Source organism: Lissotriton helveticus, chromosome 8 (genome assembly GCF_964261635.1).
Source record: "Lissotriton helveticus chromosome 8, aLisHel1.1, whole genome shotgun sequence".
NCBI lineage: Eukaryota > Metazoa > Chordata > Amphibia > Caudata > Salamandridae > Lissotriton > Lissotriton helveticus.
In genome coordinates this window covers 1,496,631,818-1,496,651,467 of record NC_136069.1, presented here as the reverse complement: position 1 = coordinate 1,496,651,467, position 19,650 = coordinate 1,496,631,818, and the positions used below count along the sequence as shown (strand labels likewise).

General features: G+C 44.8%; 1 protein-coding gene across 12 annotated transcripts in view; it reads right to left on the bottom strand.

The window, feature by feature from the left end:
* Positions 1-19,650, bottom strand: part of PICALM (phosphatidylinositol binding clathrin assembly protein) — a 519,981-nt gene that overhangs the window by 141,213 nt on the left and 359,118 nt on the right. For all 12 annotated transcript variants that reach the window (XM_078658455.1, XM_078658454.1, XM_078658453.1 and 9 more), the window contains exon 10: positions 10,740-10,863. In XM_078658455.1, coding sequence (XP_078514581.1) covers positions 10,740-10,863 — 124 coding nt within the window. The remainder of the gene's footprint in view (positions 1-10,739; positions 10,864-19,650) is intronic.

Below are 19,650 nucleotides of genomic sequence, written 5' to 3'. Positions count from 1 at the left end.
AAAGATCTAACTAATGTCTCGGGCTCACTTACGGATATTTTTCGAACTTTCGAGGATATGTCGGGGTTACGAGTCAATTAGTCCAAATCGGGAGCATACTCCTTCGGCCCGGATACGCCAGAAACTGACATCCGCATCGGCGGGGAGAGGTTGCAGTGGTACCCCACCACGTTCCGATATTTGGGTATCCATATCTACAGGGCCCCGGCAGACATCCTAGAGGGGAACCTGCTACGGGCGATTGCCTCCATCCGAGCCCAAATTGGCTTTTGGCGAACCCTGCCCCTAAATGTGCCTAGCCGAGTGGCACTGACCAAAATGATAGTCTTGCCAAGACTACTATACTACTTCGCCAACGTCCCAACGTACATACCCAACAAAGTGTTTCGAGACCTGGAAGTTTTACTTCGCAGCCTTATCTGGAACACGGGTCGGCCCAGAGTAGCGCTGGCTAAATTGTACATGACCACTGACTCGGGAGGTTTGGCGGTTCCCAACATGGAACTATACTACTTAGCAGCGCAGTTGCAATGGGTGTCGGGATGGCTCTGTGGCAAAAACCTGGGAGATACCGCTTCGGACATTACTGTCTGGACCCAAACGCAAATATGCACACTGTTCCACCCTATGACCCGCTCCCCCAGCCCTACACAGTTACATCTGGCGGTGGCACGCAGATGCTTTCTGCGATGCCTACGGCTTACCCGTACCACGAAGCCGTATGCCCCGGTAATCCCTCTCCTGGGCACTCCCGGAACGGCGGGGATACTGTCGGAAGCTCTTTTGGTCAGTTGGACACGTGCTGGGATAGAATCCCTAGGCGATCTCTATGCAGATGGCACACTACTCACTTTCGCAGAACTCACCACTAACACAAACCTCCCTGTGGGACAATTTCTATTGCATGCATCCCTTATTCACAAGCTGACCACCTCCTGGGGCGACATATCGGAGAAGATGCCGATGCACTCCTTTATACAGTACCTGCATGTCATGGGTAACGGCTCACACATCATACACTGGCTGGCACAGGCCCTGCTGATACACACGCAACCTTCCACACTGCCGCTCAGGGAGAAGTGGGCGACCGACAGAGGGAGGGATTGGACTGATAAGGAATGGGCAATGATCTTGAGGGGTCCGACTAATATCCCGCGAAACCCCCGCTTCAAACGTATCCAACTCTACATTTTACACCGAGCCTACCTCACGCCTGCCAAGATAAACAAATACTTCTCGGTCACTGACTCAGCATGTCAACGGTGCCTTTTAGTAGGGGCGGATCTTCTGCACATGCTTTGGCACTGCCATACTATACAGCAGTACTGGGATGAGGTCACGACATTGCTCACGCAATGCACAGACGAACATGTGCCACGGTCGTGGGAAGCCTGTATTTTGGGGCTTTATAAACGCACGAAACTCAACAAAGTGCAAGCGAGGTTCTGGGATATGGGATTAATCACGGCTAAACGCTTACTAACTAAGCACTGGAAGGCCAACAACCCCCCTCCCCACACCAAACACTGGCATACATCCTTCATTAATTGGGCTCGAGCGGAGGGCACGGTGCTCCTCCGAGAGGAAACTGCAGGGCTCTGGAAATTCCCCATTGCACAGCTCTGGGGTAATCTTATTGCGTCCTTCCAAAGATCCTGTCAAGAACAGGGGATAACCTAAACACATAGGACCCTACACCGCCATGGAGGCGGGGAGTGCTACGGACAGCTGGAAGCGCTGACCCAATGGCCACCGGCGCCTTCGATCCCCCCACCCTACATTTACAAGATGCCGGACCTACGTACAACCGATCGCTCCTACCCACTTACTGTGTGTGCCCCGTCACAGGTAATGGTTAGACACGTCCGGCGCGTCAGCTTGCGTCCCCTACCTGACAGACCCCGATCATGTCTCCCGGAGGATGGCCCCTCCAACAACCGCGTACTGAAGCAATTGACCACATGCCCTCATCCGACACCCCGCTCTGCCCTCCCTCACCCCGCCGCGGAACCACAGGCCCTTCGTCAAGACTACAACTACCCCTCCCTATACCGCGCCTATGGACACAATTAATCCCTTACCCCTCTTCCCTAGTTCCTCTATTCTTATGTTGGATTTAGTAATGGTTTGTTTAATGGTCACGTTCCTTGACCGAGCCCTTTATGGGCACAGACGACGATTCACCACGCTGTGGCTATGTCATGAAACGACATGCGCCTACAGTTGCGTTACATCCCTGCTGTCATGACATGCTACAACGCAACACATGCACGGGACGTAATTAGTATCTGGGATAATTACACCGGGACACTGGCGGGATGAGCCCACACGCGGGCCTCCGCTACTGGCAATCATTCACGCATCACGGACACAGGGGGGTTCAACTCACACTGAGATAGCAACCACTTGAGACTCCGCTGTGGTGACCATCGCCTGGCGTCGTAGATCATACATGGCTGACACTTTGCGTTAGTGAGCTATACCACTATACGGTACTCCGCGACATGGTGGCATCACAGGCACAAGAACTTTGATACCTTTCCTCTCAGTCCACACGTTCCCTGATAATTGCTGCTGCTGTTAGCTTGTGTAATGGACTTGAATTGCAGTTCCAACAGTGCAGATGCTGGATAGACGATGAGATGTTTAACCAGACAACGAAAAATTACAAAACCAGTAGACTTCACAGTTACAGCAATGTACACTGAACCATGTCTCTGTACCTATCCTACATCACGCCCCCGGACCCCCGGGTTGTCGGCTCATTGGCTGTGTTACGCTACCAGTACTACATCTCAATGTTTATCTCTGATGCCGACGCCTGTGGACGGCAGGCTATGGGACGTGTATAAATGTGTATTCTTTGTTTATGTGCTCAATAAAGGTCTTTTTAAAAAAAAAAAAGAATACAAATATACAACTCTACATATATATATATATACATATATCATTTTCTCCACAAATCAATGCAGCCTCCCAGAAAAAACCAAGGCTAACTAATGTCCTGAGACATTGATTTTGCGGCAAACAGAAAACGGGCAAGTAGACACTTGAACTCTCTTTACTTAACAGCAGACAGTTGTCCTGCAAAAAACACAGGCATTGTTAGCCCATAGGCTGCAGTGGAAACTTAACAGTATAGAAAATGAAAGCAATTGTAAGAATAAACTGGCACGTGCCTTTAAGACAGCCATGACCCCCAGCTTCCCATCATGCCCCAGGGGTGACAGTTAGGTCAGTTGCTCTTTCCGGAGACTCGGAGGTCAGGGCACAAAGAGACGACATATTCATAAATCATTTTCCGGGGGAGATGGGAGGGTTGCTTATGACTTTGATGAGGATATCCCCAGAAGAGAACTAGGATTACAGGTAAGTAACATATCCTTCTCTTCCAGGGGATCCTCATCAATAGTCATAAGCATTGAATCGAATAGCAAGCCCATTCCCTACTCTTGTTGGCAAATGATAAGACTGTAGGTGCTCAATTCAGCACTGAAATACATTTCTCAAGGAGGTCTGGACTACTTGAGTGTCTGCTCTAGTATCAGGGTCGAGACAGTAATGTCTCTTGAATGTATGTACCGACTTCCAAGTGGCTGCCATGCAGTTCTCAGCAATCGGTACATTGTGCCTAAAAGCCACCATAGCTGCTTTTCCCCTAGTGAAATGAGCCTTGGGAGAGGAAAAGAGGGGCTTATTTGTTAATTGGTAAGCCAGCTTGATACATGGAACGCTTGGAGGCTGGGAAACCTGTTCTGATGGAACCATAGTTTACGAGTAAATAATCAGACTTTTTAACAACCTTGGACTTGTCTAAATAGACTCTTAAATCTTTTTAGTTCTAGAGTGGAGAGACCTCTCAGCTGGAGTAGAGGGATTGGGAAAGAAAGTAGGCAGTGAGATGGTTTGATTAACAAGAAAATCAGACACCATCTTCAGAAGGAAGGAGGGGTGGGTTCTCAGAACCACTCTACAGTGTACGGTTCCTTGGAGCAGAGTGCCAGAATCTCACTCACCCTATGAGTGGAAGTGATCGACACCAAAAAGGCAGCTTTCCATGTGAGGTGCTGAAGGGTTGCTTTGTGAATTGGCTCCATGGGGGGACCCATGAGCTTGGAAAGGACCAGGTTTAGCTCCGAGGGAGCCGAAGGAAGCCGGACTTGGGCCGAAAAACTTTCTTTAATCCCTGCAGGAAATCCTTAACCACCTGAAGGTGAAAGAAAGAAGGTTGAGTAGGTGACTTTCTGTATGCCGTAATGGCAGCAAGGTGTATCTTTATAGAAGCTTAATTTTAGACCCGACTTAGCCAAGTGTAGGAGATAAGGCAAGATTACCTCCTCTTGCCCTTTGGTAGGCCTTCTAGACTCTCTCAAGATGTTCATGAAGTTCTGATGAAGATCTAGGTGTCCACACTGGAGGACCTCAGGAGCCATGTTGCTAAGTTCAGAGAGGGAAGGTTGGGGTGATGGATCCGATCTGCATGGAAGCCTCCAGTTTGAGCACTCCGAGAGATGCAGAAGGTCCAGGTATCACCCCTGTCGTGGCCAGTCTGATGCTATCAGTGTCATCCTCGCTCTGGAGTTTGGGAGCTTGATTATGACCTTCAAGATGAGAGGAAGAGTAGGAAAGTCCCCAGAACAGTTAATCAAAAGTACATTCCCTTTCGACCCTGGACGGTAAAACCTTGATGCGAAGTCGTTGCATTTTTTCTTTGTATAGTCCGCGAAGAGATCGATGCTTGGCTGACCCCAATGATGAAAAATGTCTGCCACCACTTCATAGTGCAGAACCCAGTCTTGCTGATCTTTGAATTGACGACTTAGGGAGCCTGCTTGATCGTTTTGTTCTTCTGGCAGATGGATTGCTGTGATTGAAAGCTGCCTGCCAGGAGCCAATGCCAGATCGCCTGAGACTCCAGGGACAAGGGGCGAGAGTGGGTCCCTCCCGGCTTGTTTAGATAGTACATTGTGGTCGCGTTGTGCGTCTGGACCAATATGGATTGAGACTGAATGGACGGGTAGAAAACCTTGAGGACTAGATGCACTGCCCATAGCTCCAGCATGTTGGTGTGATATGACCATTCCCCGCTCGACCACTGGCCCTGACTTTGCAGAGGGCCCATATGTGCTTACAAACCCTGAAGGGAGGCGTCTGTAATCAGAGATTGTGTCGGAGGAGGTTGGTCAACGTGAACCCCCACCAGGATATTTTTCCGATGGGACCACCATGGGATGGATTATCTTGCAGCATGGGAAAGTAGATTCTTGTCGTCCAATCGCGCAGATTTCTGATCCCATTTGTCCTTCAGCTCCTGCTGCAGAGACCTCAGCCTGGCTTTGGGGACTAGAAAAATGCAAGATGCCACTGACCCCAGGAGCGATGCAACCTGCCGAACTGAGCGCTGGTGAGCTTGAAGCAGACGATCGCATTTCAGCATGAGTGATAATAGTCTCTCCTCCGAAGGATACACTCTTCCTAGAGTAGCACCCAGGTAATGTATTCTTCGAGTGGGCTGAAGGACTGATTTCTCTGGATTGACCTGAAGGCCTAGCCGCAGTAGCATATCTAGACAGATTTGATTGTGGTCTTTCACACTCTGAGGAGATGAGCTCTTTAGGAGCCAGTCGTCGTGGTACGGATAGATAAACAGTCCTTGGCGACGTAGAGCGGCGGCTACTACCGCCATGCACTTGATGAACACTCTAGGTGCCAACTTCAGAACAAATGGTAGGACTTTGTACTGATAGTGTTTGGCCCCTACCATGAAGCGTAGGAACTTCCAGTGGCGTAAAGTGATTGGAACATGGAAGTAGGCATCCTGAAGGTCTATCAAACACATCCAATCTCCTTGTTGGAGATGAGGATATATTTGATGGAGCGCCAGCATACAAAATTTCTCTTTTCAGATGGCTTTGTTGAGGATGAGAAGATCCAATAAAGGCTTGAAGCCTGCTTTTTGGCCTTTCTTCCGTTCTAGGAAGTATCTGAAGTAAACCTCCTTTCCTTGTTGTGAGGGAGGAAATTCTTCTATGGTAGCTTTATGTAAGAGTGGATACCTTCTGCAGTAGCAGTGACAGCTGGTGACAACTCATTTTCACCAAAGGAGTGGATTGCGGTGGAAAGCGGAAACGTAGAGCATGTCCATTTTGCAGTATATTCAGTGCCCATTGATCTTTTGTATTGCTGCACCACTCTTGCATATGGTAGGCAATACTTCCCCCCCACCGGAGTGGGTAACAGCGACAGAGGAAGCGATTGGCAGTGTTCTTGGTGGTGGAGGTGGATTGGCGAGGAGCCCCTCTACCACGGTAAGGCCGGCGTCCTTGGTAGTGCGTTTTGGTCTGGTGATACTGCCTCTGAGACCACTGAGGGGTTTGAACCCTCTGATGGAAAGGCCTGTGGTCGTGCGGCCTGTACTGATGCCGGAATCCCTTCCTCTTTTCTAAAACCACCGCCCAGTTCCATTTTCATCCTGGTCATCTCTTCATCTGTATGAGAGCCAAAAAGAAAATTCCCTGAAAACAGGAGTTTCAAAATGTGCTACTGAGCCTCCGGCTTAATGGCCATAAGGAGCAACCAGGAGGATCTTCTGGCGCAGATGCCATGGAAGCAAGAGTGCGCAGCTAGAGATGCTCCTACTGCTGCCGCACTGAACATCTGGTTCGCCACAAGAGCTCCCTCCTGGTGGATCTCTCCAAAATCCTGGCGATCCTCTTTGGGCCGTTTTTCCTTGAAGCGTTCTAGTGAGTCCCACAATGCCCTGTCATAGCTCCCCAATAGAGCTACGATGCTGGATACCTTTGGAGATGCAGCTGCAGAGCCACATGCTCCTTCCCCATGAATCCTGCGCTCTGCTCTCCGTGTCTGAAGGAACCGTTGAAGTAGAGGCTACTGCGTGAGTCTTCTTCGCAGAAGCAATGATCAGAGTCTGGCGGTGGATCCGCCTGAGGAAAATAGGATCCTGCTCTGATAGTCTGTACTTCTTTAGGATCCTCGCAGGAGCTGTTTTGATTGACGCTGGGGTGAGAAAGGTATCGATGATTGGCTGTAGAAGGCCTGGCAGCAAAGGCAGTAGAGGTCCTGACACTGATCTTTGGAGAAGAATCTCAAAGATGACTGACGATGTCTGAGGAGCAGACATTTCAATATTCAATTTTTGTGCTCCTCTTGCCAGTACATCATGAAAAGTATTAATGTCATTCACCGGCGATATTCGGGAGGGTGGCCTGTATATATATATATATCCAAAATACCACGTCTTATATATATATATCATTTTCGCCACAAATCATATAAATTTCGTTTATTTATCACTTCCCCGTTTTCCCATCACATATGGTTTCATGGTTGTTATCATATAAGCTTTTTCTTAGTTTATTTGGGCAACACTTTATGTTATTTATATTTAGGACATAGCCATTGGGTACTATCTGTTAATTCCCGTTGTTTTTTTATGTATAACTGTGTTGAGAATACTCAACTGCGGTCTTGTTTCACTATTAATCCACTCTTTCCAGTTTGGCATTTTGACCATTGTTCTTATCTGCATTATAGGTATTCACATTTGTTGTTGCCATATTACATTTGAATACACAAGAACCTTGTCTTCTTGGACTATATCCAATTGTTTACATTTTTGCATATTTTGCACTTATTGCATTTGTCACTTTATTCAACTACATAGAGAGTTGTGGTATTTGCACTTTGAATTGGCACTTTATAAAGACTTTTATAAATTGCACTTTATTGCCTATTTGCACATTGACAAGGTCCTATTTACTATCCTGTATTGTATTTTAATGTTTTTTAATATGGCACTACTTAATTGGATTTTTATAGCATTAAATGCAATTATGTTGTTTGATCTACACCACTGAGTGTCTGATCCACTTTATACAGGTCACCAGATGCATTTTTAAGAAACAATGGAGTAATTTCTAAATAATGTGGATTTTAACCAATTTTAAATTAGTGAACAATAGACCGTGATAAATAATTTGTTTGGAAAACAGACCCCACAGTACTAAAAATGTAGTATGTCCTTCACCTCTATGATCACATGGTGTAATGCTAGAGAAAGAAAAAAATGTTAATTGAAAAAAACTGTGAAGCACTGGGTATTTAAATGTGGTTGTCTTACTTACTGACTGTCTGTGAGCAAGGGCGGATGCCCGAAACGCGTCAGATTGTTAAGCTCAACTTTTAAATAAAACTTTGTGCCTTCATTACGTTGGATTTGTGTGGTTTTCCTTGGTCTTTTCAACACGGAGCTCTGGGAAGCTGCAGCTGTTATATATATATATATAGAACTCCGCATTACCACCTCCGATCACCCAGGACCGGCGAAGCAGGAGACAGACCACAAGTTCTTTCAGGTAGATTTATTTTCAGTTATTTGTGGTCCAACCAACCATGACGAGTTTCGGGCTTTGCAGCCCTTGTTCACATATATATATATATGCATATATATATATATATATATATATATATATAAATATAAATAAAGAGAGAGAGAGAGAGAGAGAGAGAGAGAGAGAGAGAGAGAGAGAGAGAGAGAGAGAGAGAGAGAGAGAGAGAGAGAGAGAGAGAGAGAGAGAGAGAGAGAGAGAGAGAGAGAGAGAGAGAGAGAGAGAGAGAGAGAGAGAGAGAAAAGAGAGAGAGAGAGAGAGCTGTACATATAGGTTTTCATATATTTCATATATCATTGCTTATATATGTTCCGGGGTCCCCGCGCATGGGCAGGAATATTCAGTGCTTATGACTATTGATGAGGATCCCCTGGAAGAGAAGGATATGCAATTTGCACAACATAGAAATTAGATCTATTTAAGTAAATAGAAGTGGAAGTTATGTTTCCATGTTCAGTGTATATGTAACAAATGCTTCTACTGCATGACATGAACGCTCACCGTAAAACTAAATAAAAGGGGCTTTGGAAGTAACAGAGTAACTATGGAGTGGCCCAAATGCAGGCAATACAAATGATGGTCTACACCAGCAGGGGTATCCAACTGAGGAGCAGGAGGGGAGGATCAATGCCATATTTTCTGGACATTCACATACAATAAAATATACCTACAATAAATCTAAATAAAAATCATGGCCGACATTGTACATGCTAGCCTGAACATCTGGCCTAGATCTTTCCCTCCTGGATCTAAGTTGGACACATCAACAAACTGGCAAATTAGACAGCAGGTCTGAGATCCGCAAAACAGAAGCACACGTGTACTATTACATTCGCTGGTAGTAAAGTATTTATGAATTAATGTAGCTTGGGAAGGACCCCTGCTAACGAAGATGCATATTGCAGTAACTGAAGTGACGGGGTCTATGCCCCAAATGGTGTTGGTCTTGCATACATTTCCAGCTGCATCATCCACCATTTATGACTCAGATACTGTACTCAAGAATATGTATATGAATTATTAAAATCGTATAACAGTTACAAGTGTACGAATAGTTTAAGTGTGGTGTACGTAACTCCAGTTTCTCCATGAGCATTTGTGACTTGAATCACAAAGCCCCTCGAGCAGATAATAACACTTAGGTGCATTGATTGCACATGCTTTACAAATGCAAATTCATATTAGGAATTCACAAAATTTAATTTACACTAATAATTTAATTTGCTCAAAAGAACTATTACACCTGAATTGTATAATATTACGTAGGAGCAAATCTGTTACTAGGAATGCCTAGTAAAACAAGCAAACACACACAGATGTGTGAGTTTATGGGTATGCCCACACTTCTCCAGTGCACATTCCTACTCTGGGGAGGAACAGATTTACTCCTGCCAAGGTCAGGAGTAGATCTGTTTCCACAGTGGCATTTGGGGATAGAACGCTCCAAACATTCACTCATGTAACTCTCCAGCAGCTTTATAGGAGTAATCTTGGATTATTTACAAAATTGCAAAAAAGTGCAACTCATCTCCACAAGTTGTCATGAGTGTTCAGGTGTAGATTTACGCATTTTGTTTAACCAGCCCGAGTTTCACATGTCTTGAGGTAAGAGGTCTACATTTGAGGAGGAGTCAGCAAACTGAGAAGCTCTTGGATAAACTATTGTTTTCGTGGGTTCCTTAGCTTACGCCTGTCAGCCATAACCCTACAACGACAATCTATCCACAGGGCAGACAATGTGGATTCACAGCATTCGCTTGCATGTGCAACTTCCCAGTTACATTTGTTCCTAAGGTTTTCTCCAGATAGAGAACATTTTCCATTTGGACGAATCAGTCCCCCAAATCACCACAAAGATTGAGTGTTTCCATGTCCTTCCGCTTTAACAATTACGCGTGCTATTTTTTAGGTGCAAGTTTAAATGTGCAGCAGATTGTAAAGGCAAGTGTTGGCGCACATTTATGGGAGTTTTAAACTTTTTAATGCACATAATCCTGAACAGCAGCAAATTACACCTATCTAATAGATTTATTCTGCGTTAAGTTGAATTTACGACTGCAGATTTGCAGCAATACAGATTCTGTCCATTAGGGTCTTCCCCCTGTAAAAGCAATCTTTTGCTCACCTAAGTTTTTTTAGGTATGAAAAAGGGTGTGTGAGCCAAGCCCTGTATAGTTTTAAGAGCGCAGTTACTCCTCTCCCGCTACCTTTGCTCGCACAGTATAACATTAAGAATGAGATGAAGGTCTGTTTGATGACCATAAATAAAATATAATTATATTAGCAGTACGTAAATATTTGCATTTAATATCGTTAAAGCAGAATTCTCACCTTTAGTGCTTGTAAGCGAGCTTGCTCCTCCTCTAAGGCGGCTTGCTTTTCCCTTTCATCCACTCTGGTGAGAGAGAGGCCCGTGCTTGCAAGGGATGATACTGCATTTGAAATGGTGGTAGCCCTGAAATATGATTACAGGAGGTGTCGGGTCGTTTGTTCACATAATTCGTTAATACAAATATTTTGCTGTCATTTCCCTCCATCCTCTGCAAATGCCCCTCTCCTCATTCGTAAGTACTTGATACATTCACCACCATGATTAGATGTTTTGAGAGGTTATATGATCATTTTGTATTTAAGTTCATATTAATAATTTTTAGGTCGAGCCTGTCAAACAGCAAAAGCTATTTGGTTGCAGAAGACCTACTTTTTGCATATTAAGAGCTTACAGGCCACCCACTGCTTACCACTGGTGGGCTTCATTGTCACTCACTTGTTAATTTCTTGTATTCACAATGGCTTTCCTTGTCCCAGCTTGTCCACCTTGTGTTTGTCCCTCCCCTGGTGCATTGCCTTTTTACCATTTCTCCGACTGGCTTCTATTCTTCCACTGCTCATTTTTAGGGAGCTACATTTCTCTTTTTGATTAAGCACCCAGTGAGCTTAAGTGTTTTCCAGCTCTCTCCCTTGAGCTTTTATCCCCACACTACGTATGCTGTCTACCTCGTTTTGCAAGGTCTCTCTTGTGTGCTTCTCCAGTCAGTGCTTGATTTGTAAAAAGAAAATAAGTACCAGGCCTTTTTCCAGGAGGTACTGCAACTTGCACCACTCATTGCCCCCGCCATGCTGCCAATGACAGTAACAACCCAACTACTAACCATAAGACTAATACAAGTGTGATAACTATGACTATTCCAGGCCCCCAAGGCTATAAGCATGGCTTGGGTGGCAGGCAATAGTTATTTTTAATGAATATTGAATGAATAACTGATCATTTCTAAATTAGTCAGATAGTGCGCCAGTGTCAGATAGACCAAATTAAGCCCTGCTCCTCCGTTTCCCCACCCCCTCCCTCCCTGCCCCTTGTTTCTCTCCCTTATGCGCTGCTTTTCACCTCCCTACCCACTCCTACGTTGTCTCCCCCATTTCCACTTTTTTATTTGGGGGGTGGGGAGGCAACAAATTGCTGCCAGTCCTTGCGGTTTTACAAAAAAGTGCTTTTGAGCTATTTTCTTTTAATTCTTTTTTTGGTGCCTGTGGTTTTTTTTTTTTAACGGTGCCAAAAGAACAATTGATGGACAGAATGCAGAACAATGGCATACATTCACCCCACTACAGAGACCTATGCCTAAATCCATTGTTGATTTGCTACCCATGCCGTTCTAGTTTGAGCCCAGCCATATGCAAATCAGTCTTGACCCTGCGCTCAATGGGAACAGTCTAGCCCGAACTGCCAGGCCAGGTCCTCCCTGGTCTGGAAACAAGCATCCTAGTACCAATGCAAAAAGAACAATTGATGGACAGAATGCAGAACAATGTCATACATTCACCCCAGTACAGGGAGAAACTGGCTTGGCAGTTCGGGCCGGGAACCATGAGGCACATGGTCAAGACTAATTTGCATACAGTTAGGTCTAAACTGGGGTGGCATGGCGAGCAAAAGAATGATGGATTTAAACCAGATCTCTTGACTGGGGGGTGAATGTTTTGATTTATTCTGCATTCCGTCCATCAAATGTGTCTCTTTTGCTTCCTCGGTCTAAGTGTGCCAGGTATGCCCAGACATGGGTCCTGGGCTCCCAGTGTCACTGGATTCAAGCTATCCTGGGTGATGAAAGATGAAACCCCAAAACCGGTCCTAGGATGCTTGTTTCTGTCCAGAAAGGACTTGGCTTGGCAGTTCGGGCTGGACTGTTCCCATGAGACACAGTGTCAAGACTGATTTGCATATGGCCAGGTCTAAACTGGGGTGGCATGGTGAGCAAAAGAATGATGGATTTAACCCAGATCTCTTGACTGGGGTGAATGTTTTGATTTGCTCTGCATTCTGTCCATCAGTTGTGTGTCTTTTGCTTCCTCTCCCTAAGTGTGCTGGATATGCCCAGACGGGGGTCCCGGGCTCACTGTGCCACTGGATTTAAGCAATCCTTGCTGATGAGGGGTGAGACCCCGAAACAGGTCCTAAGATGCTTGTTTCCGAACTAGGGAGGACCTGGAATGGCAGTTCAGGCTGGACTGTTCCCATGAGGCACAGGGTCAAGACTGATTTTCATATGGCCAGGTCTAAACTGGGGTGGCATGGTGAGCAAAAGAATGATGGATTTAACCCAGTTCTCTTGACTGGGGGGTGAATATTTCTATGTGTTCTGCATTCCATCCATCAATTGTGTGTCTTTTGTTGTGCTTTTTTGTAGGCATGCATGGATATGCAAATTGACCTGCATACGTTAGCCTACACATTGATGTTGCCTCTGAGGCCATGTCATTCAACCTTTTTAAATTGTTGCCATGCTGCACAGCTTCTTGCTTATGCTTTACAGAAAAACAAATAAGTCCCAAAGGCGAGATGTATTGGCTTTGCCAATGCTGATTCTTGCATTTTGTCAGATTTACAATACAACACAAGCAGTAGCAATTTATCACATTAGTTTTCTTGTAGATAACCAGTGCACAATAATACAAACCGTGAGTCCGTAGTCATATTTTCTTTTCAAAATTACAAGATGGATTTACTAAATATGCAATTATATTATCCAGCTGAAGAAAAGATTTAGCGAAAATAATGTTTGACAAAAAAAATTAAAGTGCTTTAATTAACCAAGATAAGCATAAATGTCAGAAGTTAAAAAAGTACGTTTTTTGTTCGCTTTTCTCTCATGGAAATGATTTTCCATAAAATGTACCTCCCAAACCGTTACCCTGCACAGGTCCTTCCCTGTTAAAGGATGAAAGGTGGGTCTTGGAAAGGAAAGTCACCAAGTAATACATGATGGCACTGGGTGCAATATCGCATGGTGTCTGCCCAATCGTGTGCAAAAAAAACATACCGTGCTATTTGTCAAGAAAGGTGCATCGAGGCTATCAGAAGCACAAGAATAAGATGCAACCCATGGAATGAAGAACAGAGTAATCTATCTTTCCCGGCAGCTGTAGGCTTCTGAATATATCACAGAAAAAACTGAAAAAACCAGCTACGAGACCCTAATAAAGTGATGGTCAATAGAAAAGCGACCTTTAGGTGATTGCAAACATTGTAAACTACCATGAAAAGTTTGAGAATCACCAACTTTACATAATGAAAGGCTATCTATGACTGCAGGGAAAAGATGTTCAATCTCTGAATGAGAAACAGTAAGAGAAACACAAGGCTAATCCTTGATAAATGTGAAATACTGATTTAACTTGCCAAGCATAAGCCGATTGCCACAAGGTTGAGTTCCTGCTTTACAAAACAAGTATTGGTAAAGCCAACAGGCCTCACCTATGAGAGCTATTGGCTCGGACAAGGTTTTGCAGCCATGCTGTACAGCAGTGCGGATGCTTTGCAGTGTGACTAAAACTAACAAAGATGCACTATGATGCAGCGAGGGCTAATACACTTTTTTTTAAAACTGCATTAGCAGTGAATGCATCATAGTCCTATTTATTTTTATTTTTAGCCATGCTGCAGGACAGCCAAGCTGCTATACAGTATGGCAACAAATCATTGCCACAAAAATCACAAGCAAATTCATTGACCTGGGCCTTATCTTGGCCCAGAGAGAAATTACTTGGCATTGGAAATCGAAAGAGGGTCCGTCTACTAGGAGATGGACGAACGAATTACAGAAATGGGCTCGGAGTGAAAGTGCGGTCAGACTCCGACAGGCTACTCGTTCGGCGAACGAGAAGGGTTTGGAAATGGTGAGGGCCTGGGAGACCATAGTGCAAGCCCTCAAGGACTATTTAATTGAGGACGAGGAATAAGGGGTGGTCAGTATAGGAGGTTCCATTGGGCGCTAGATGAACATGTGTGGCTCCCTCAGATCGCTACAGATTTAAATATGTGACAGTGGACATGGCCCGCACCAGCAGCAGTTGAGGGGGGTGGGATAAGGGGAGGGACAGTTGGGGACCGTTAAAGGGGGCAGAGAGAATTTCAGTGACGCTAGACTCATGTTTGGGCCAGTCTACAGAGTACCTTAGGGGCATGCTCCCAACACCGTGGTTGGCTTATGTGAGTGTAGAATATCAGGAGACTCACGTGGGGGGCGTTTCGAAAGATGACTGAGTGCGATTGAGACGCGTTTGTGTTGCTATCATTTGATATCTATTGGAATCTGTATCCAGTTGACTGTATTGGGGGGGGGGGTTGGAGTTATAGAAAAGCAGATACTAGACTTTGTTGTTGACCGGATGCCTCTGCTTAATCTTTTATTTGATGTCTCTGACAGAGTTGTAGCTAATGCCGCCCGGCCTCCGGGATGTGGGCTAAATGGCTGTGTGTAGTTTCATTGTTGATCGGTGACCTAAGGTGATCAGAGGTGTGAAGGTCGAAATAATTCTTTGTTTGTTTATGAATCTGCAATAAAAATATATTTAAAAAAAAATCATTGCCAAAGCCAGCTATGCCCATGCTGTAAATCAAGAACAAAAGGCAATGGCAAAGTCAATAGTCTCAAAGACGAGATCTATGGGCTTTGCCAATGCTTGTTAGGTCTTGGCCCAAAACTCTTGTGGTTCTTAGCAAATCAGTTATTCTCATGCATGAAAAATTAGAAACAAAATCACATTTGAGAAAAAATTCTATTACATGAAGAAAGCAATTGTGCTCCAGTCTATGTACTGGTGAAAATACATTTGGAGGCAGAAAACATATGTTGTCACAATACAAGCATAGAACATCTCTTGTTGCAAAAAACAACAATTTCAAAGGAATAAAAGTCTTCTTAAAGAGCTGTGGCATAGTAAAACAAAACTACAAATGGCAAGAGGTCCAACAAGGACGGCACAGAAGAAAAAATAAAAGTAGTGCCTCAGTTAAACCGCGATCAGCTGAAGGACAGCAATCCAGCTGAAACAATTAGTACTTGGTCCATGCTCCAGCTGAATGAAGAACGTAAGGCAGCACCCACTGGCCAATTAGGGGACAGCAAAAAAGAGTGACAATGAAGCCAACAAACGTTAAGCAGTGCTGCGAGGCTTGCTGTATACAATACATCTTGTAAGTGAGAGCACGTGCAACCATGCCTGAAAAGACTCAAAAAGAGTGGGAAAAGTGCTAAAGAGTTAAAGAGTGTAATCGCTAAAATTTGGAGGACGGTCATTCTTTATTTTCAAAAGTAAAAACAGGTTCTGGATAATGATGGCATTCACCAGGCTTCATAGAATCCTTGACTTTTTCAAACTATCAACTACCCTAGTATAAAGTTAAGAATATTGCTCAAAACCCAACAAAGAGGCAGCAATCAATTTTGCCAACAGCATAACTTTAGTAACACTAATGGGTGCAAACCCGGCAGACTAGCCGCGGTCCGTGCCGATAACAGCGGTGGGGCCGGGTAAGAGGGGATTTCGAGGGGCAATGCAGAGGGAAAATTAAATAAATAATTAATTTTCTCTCTGCACCGCCCCTCGAAATTCCCCTTCCCAGCCCCACAGCCACACCACTGTTACCCTACACGGACCGCGGCTGCGGCAGATACAAGTGGACTGACTCCTGTAGCTGAGTAGGCATGTTATTAGAAGCAAACACTTTCTTTAGAAGCAACATCTTCCAATCTGTCGGATTGACATTCACAAAGAGTTGCTAATATTGTGCTAAAGTATTTTTTTGAAGTATTAAAATTAGCATAATGTTTATAATTAAATACACATTTAACATACATAAAAGATTGCATCAAATACGGCGAGCTGGAATGTTCTAGTAACAGTAAAACAGGCACTTAAGGTAGAAAATGACAAATTAAAAACTCTAGCATTATTGTTTGCGTTGCGCCTTTTGGTAAATGGTCAAGGCTGATTTAAATGTGTTTGGTCCCAGTCTGTGGTGGCATAGTGAGCACCAACACAATGGACTGGAATGCCTAGTCACTCAATCACTTTTGTTCTTCTCAATAAATAAAAAATTGTGTCATCCTCGGCTAAAACAGAATCTTCTGCATAGAAGAACAAGCATTTGCAAAGTCAAAAGTTTGGACTTTGATGTACTAATGCAAGAAAACAGGATTTGTATATGCTTGTGTTTGAATAGCTTACTTAGCACATTCAAGACATCCCTATTGATCTTGTCAATGTGTTTTTCTAGCAAGCAGTTTGCCTTTATTAAAAGCCAATTTTATTAGGACTTACACTCACAGTAGTTAGCAATAAAGCCGCTACTGTTTTATGTGTATATAAACTGATGAAGCATTCAACAACTTGGCTAATGTAATATGGCGCCAATAACAACTATGTCAGGTATCAACATATCAGGGTATTTGATAAGGTGACAACATTTAATTTCCATTACAAAAACACCAACCACAAGTGAAATGTGGTTTGCGTAAGTACAAGACAGAGTACGTTTGCAAGCTGAAACAGGAAATTCATAGCAGAAGACCTAGGAGTGCATTAAGACCAAAGGACGGCCTGCAGCTGAATGAAAAGATCGGAATTCAAAGATAAATCACACATTTCCTGAATAGTATATATCACTGGCTGAAGGAAACCATCCAAATAGTTTAACATTATGTCATCCGGAAGGGTTACATTGCATTGGGATAGTCTAACAAAGACGAAAAATAGCATCCCTGTGTTGCATTCAGCAACGAGGGTTTGGGTACACAGCTTGTTAGGATTCAAAAAAGAATTCCATGACGTTTGTTCACACAGAAATATAAACACAGTGTCATTCACCCCACATCCTATTTATGCATCTGCCAGGGTTTGGGATTATCTAAGATCACCACAAGTCTATACCAATTAAATTCTCTCACGAACTCCAAAATGTCACTTCAGTGCAAGCTCTGTTCCTCAGCTGGACGTTGGCTGTTGAGCGAGCTGCTGGCAGAGTAGACCATTGGTTAAATCTGCATGATGTGCTGATTTATGGAAAATTCTACTTCGAGCCATTTGTAAAAAAAAAAAAAATTCTGATAACAGATTTTATTAAAGTGTTACATCCAACGGGGCATGCCCCCAGCCAATGTTTGTACAGAGCACGGATCAATGATACATAAGTCCCTGATGAGGGTAGCCTTTGAAGAGCAATAAAATCTCCCAACCAACAATCCCCACCTCCCCCCTCCCCGGCACCGCACTACCCGCTTGAAACATTATACAGGCATAACAACATACAGGCATATTTCCGCACCGGCCAATCCTCAATATAGAGTGGAAAGTCATTAAATGGTAACCCTGTCTATGAGATCCTGATTTGTGGATGTGGGAAAGATGGAGAGATCAATGCCTCAGTATTTAGCCCATGCAGTCCAGATCTTCCCGTGCTTTTGTAGGCAACCTCGAGCCTGAAACACCGCCACCTCGGCAGACATACATTTATCTAACGCAGATTTCCAGGCCGCCACTCCAGGGAGAGAAGAGGGCTTCCACTGTTGGGCTATGTTGCGATTGGCCAATGTGAGTCCTAAAAAGAGCAGGTGTTGTTTGTATATGTTTCCCCCTATATCATCCGTACTGTGGAGAAGATCTGCTGGGAGGTCCCAACCCAGTGCACGCCCCTGGCAGGACAATACAACCGACCAAAAATGTTGTAGCACCGTGCAGCTCCAGACCGTGTGTAAAAAGGAGCCGTCATCCGACTAGCATCTGAGGTAGGTGGGGGATGAGATGGCCCCCATCTTCCAGAGACGGAGGCGGGTGTAGTACACCCAATGGAGGTATTTAAACTGGATCAGTCGATATCTATTGGACACAGCTGAACGCCTAGGGCTGGCAAGTACCTCTGTCCAGTCGTCGTCAGAGAGGGTTGGTACATCTGCCTCCCACGCTACTCTCGTACGGTGCAGGTTCGTCGTGGCATTGGTGGACAATGTCTGATAGAGCTGGCGGATTTTATGTCCCCCGAGATCCCCCATCAATAGTCTACCCTCTAGTGGATGAAATTCTGGCAGCATCGTCAGGTTTTTAATCAGGGGTGACAAAGCGTGGCGAAGATGGAGGTATTTATGGAATTGGGACTTGTGTAGATCAAACTCCTCCTGTAGCCTTTGAAAGGCTTTAAGTGTGGATCCTCTTATCACATCCCACAGTGTCGAGATCCCTATAGTGTCCCAACGACGGAAACCGGGCAGAGCCAAGACCGGACGGAGGTACGTGCCCTGCCAAAGGAGCGTCTCGCACGTTAGCATGCCCCACCAACCCATGGACCTCAAAACACGTCTCCATGTCTGGATCACTGTGCGGCTGGCCGGCAGGAGGGCCTCTAGAGCCGAGTAACTATACAGAAGATCTAGTAGTGTAAACACCTCCAAGGAGAGTCGCTCCACCGCATACGCCGGATCGCCTGGCGGGCTATACCACCAATCATTGATGACCAGCAGATGGGACGCCTAGTAGTCTGACCGCATGTCTGCCGCCGTGATGCCCCCACGGGCCATTTGTAAATTTAACGTGCTGGTATTCTGTATTGCAATGGCTCAAAGAGATCTGAAGCAGACTCCCTTGACTGATGGAGAACCAACCGTTTAGAACTCACCTTGGCCTGATGTGAATTCAGGTGAATGTCAGTGCCATCTACAATGGACCTTGAAACCACCATTTTGAGACCGCCTCAATTATATCACCTTCAGTTTAATCAGACTTGCATACTGGATTTGCGGCTGTATATTAGGGACCAGACTAACTCACTGACTGAAACCCAAAAGACTGAACATGCCTCTAACGATGCATTCACTCATTGAACAGCACGGTATCCTGCCCCTAATTAATGCTCCACAGTCCACTGTACAAATTTGTGTCAGCCAAGTAAACTTCAATCAACAGGAAA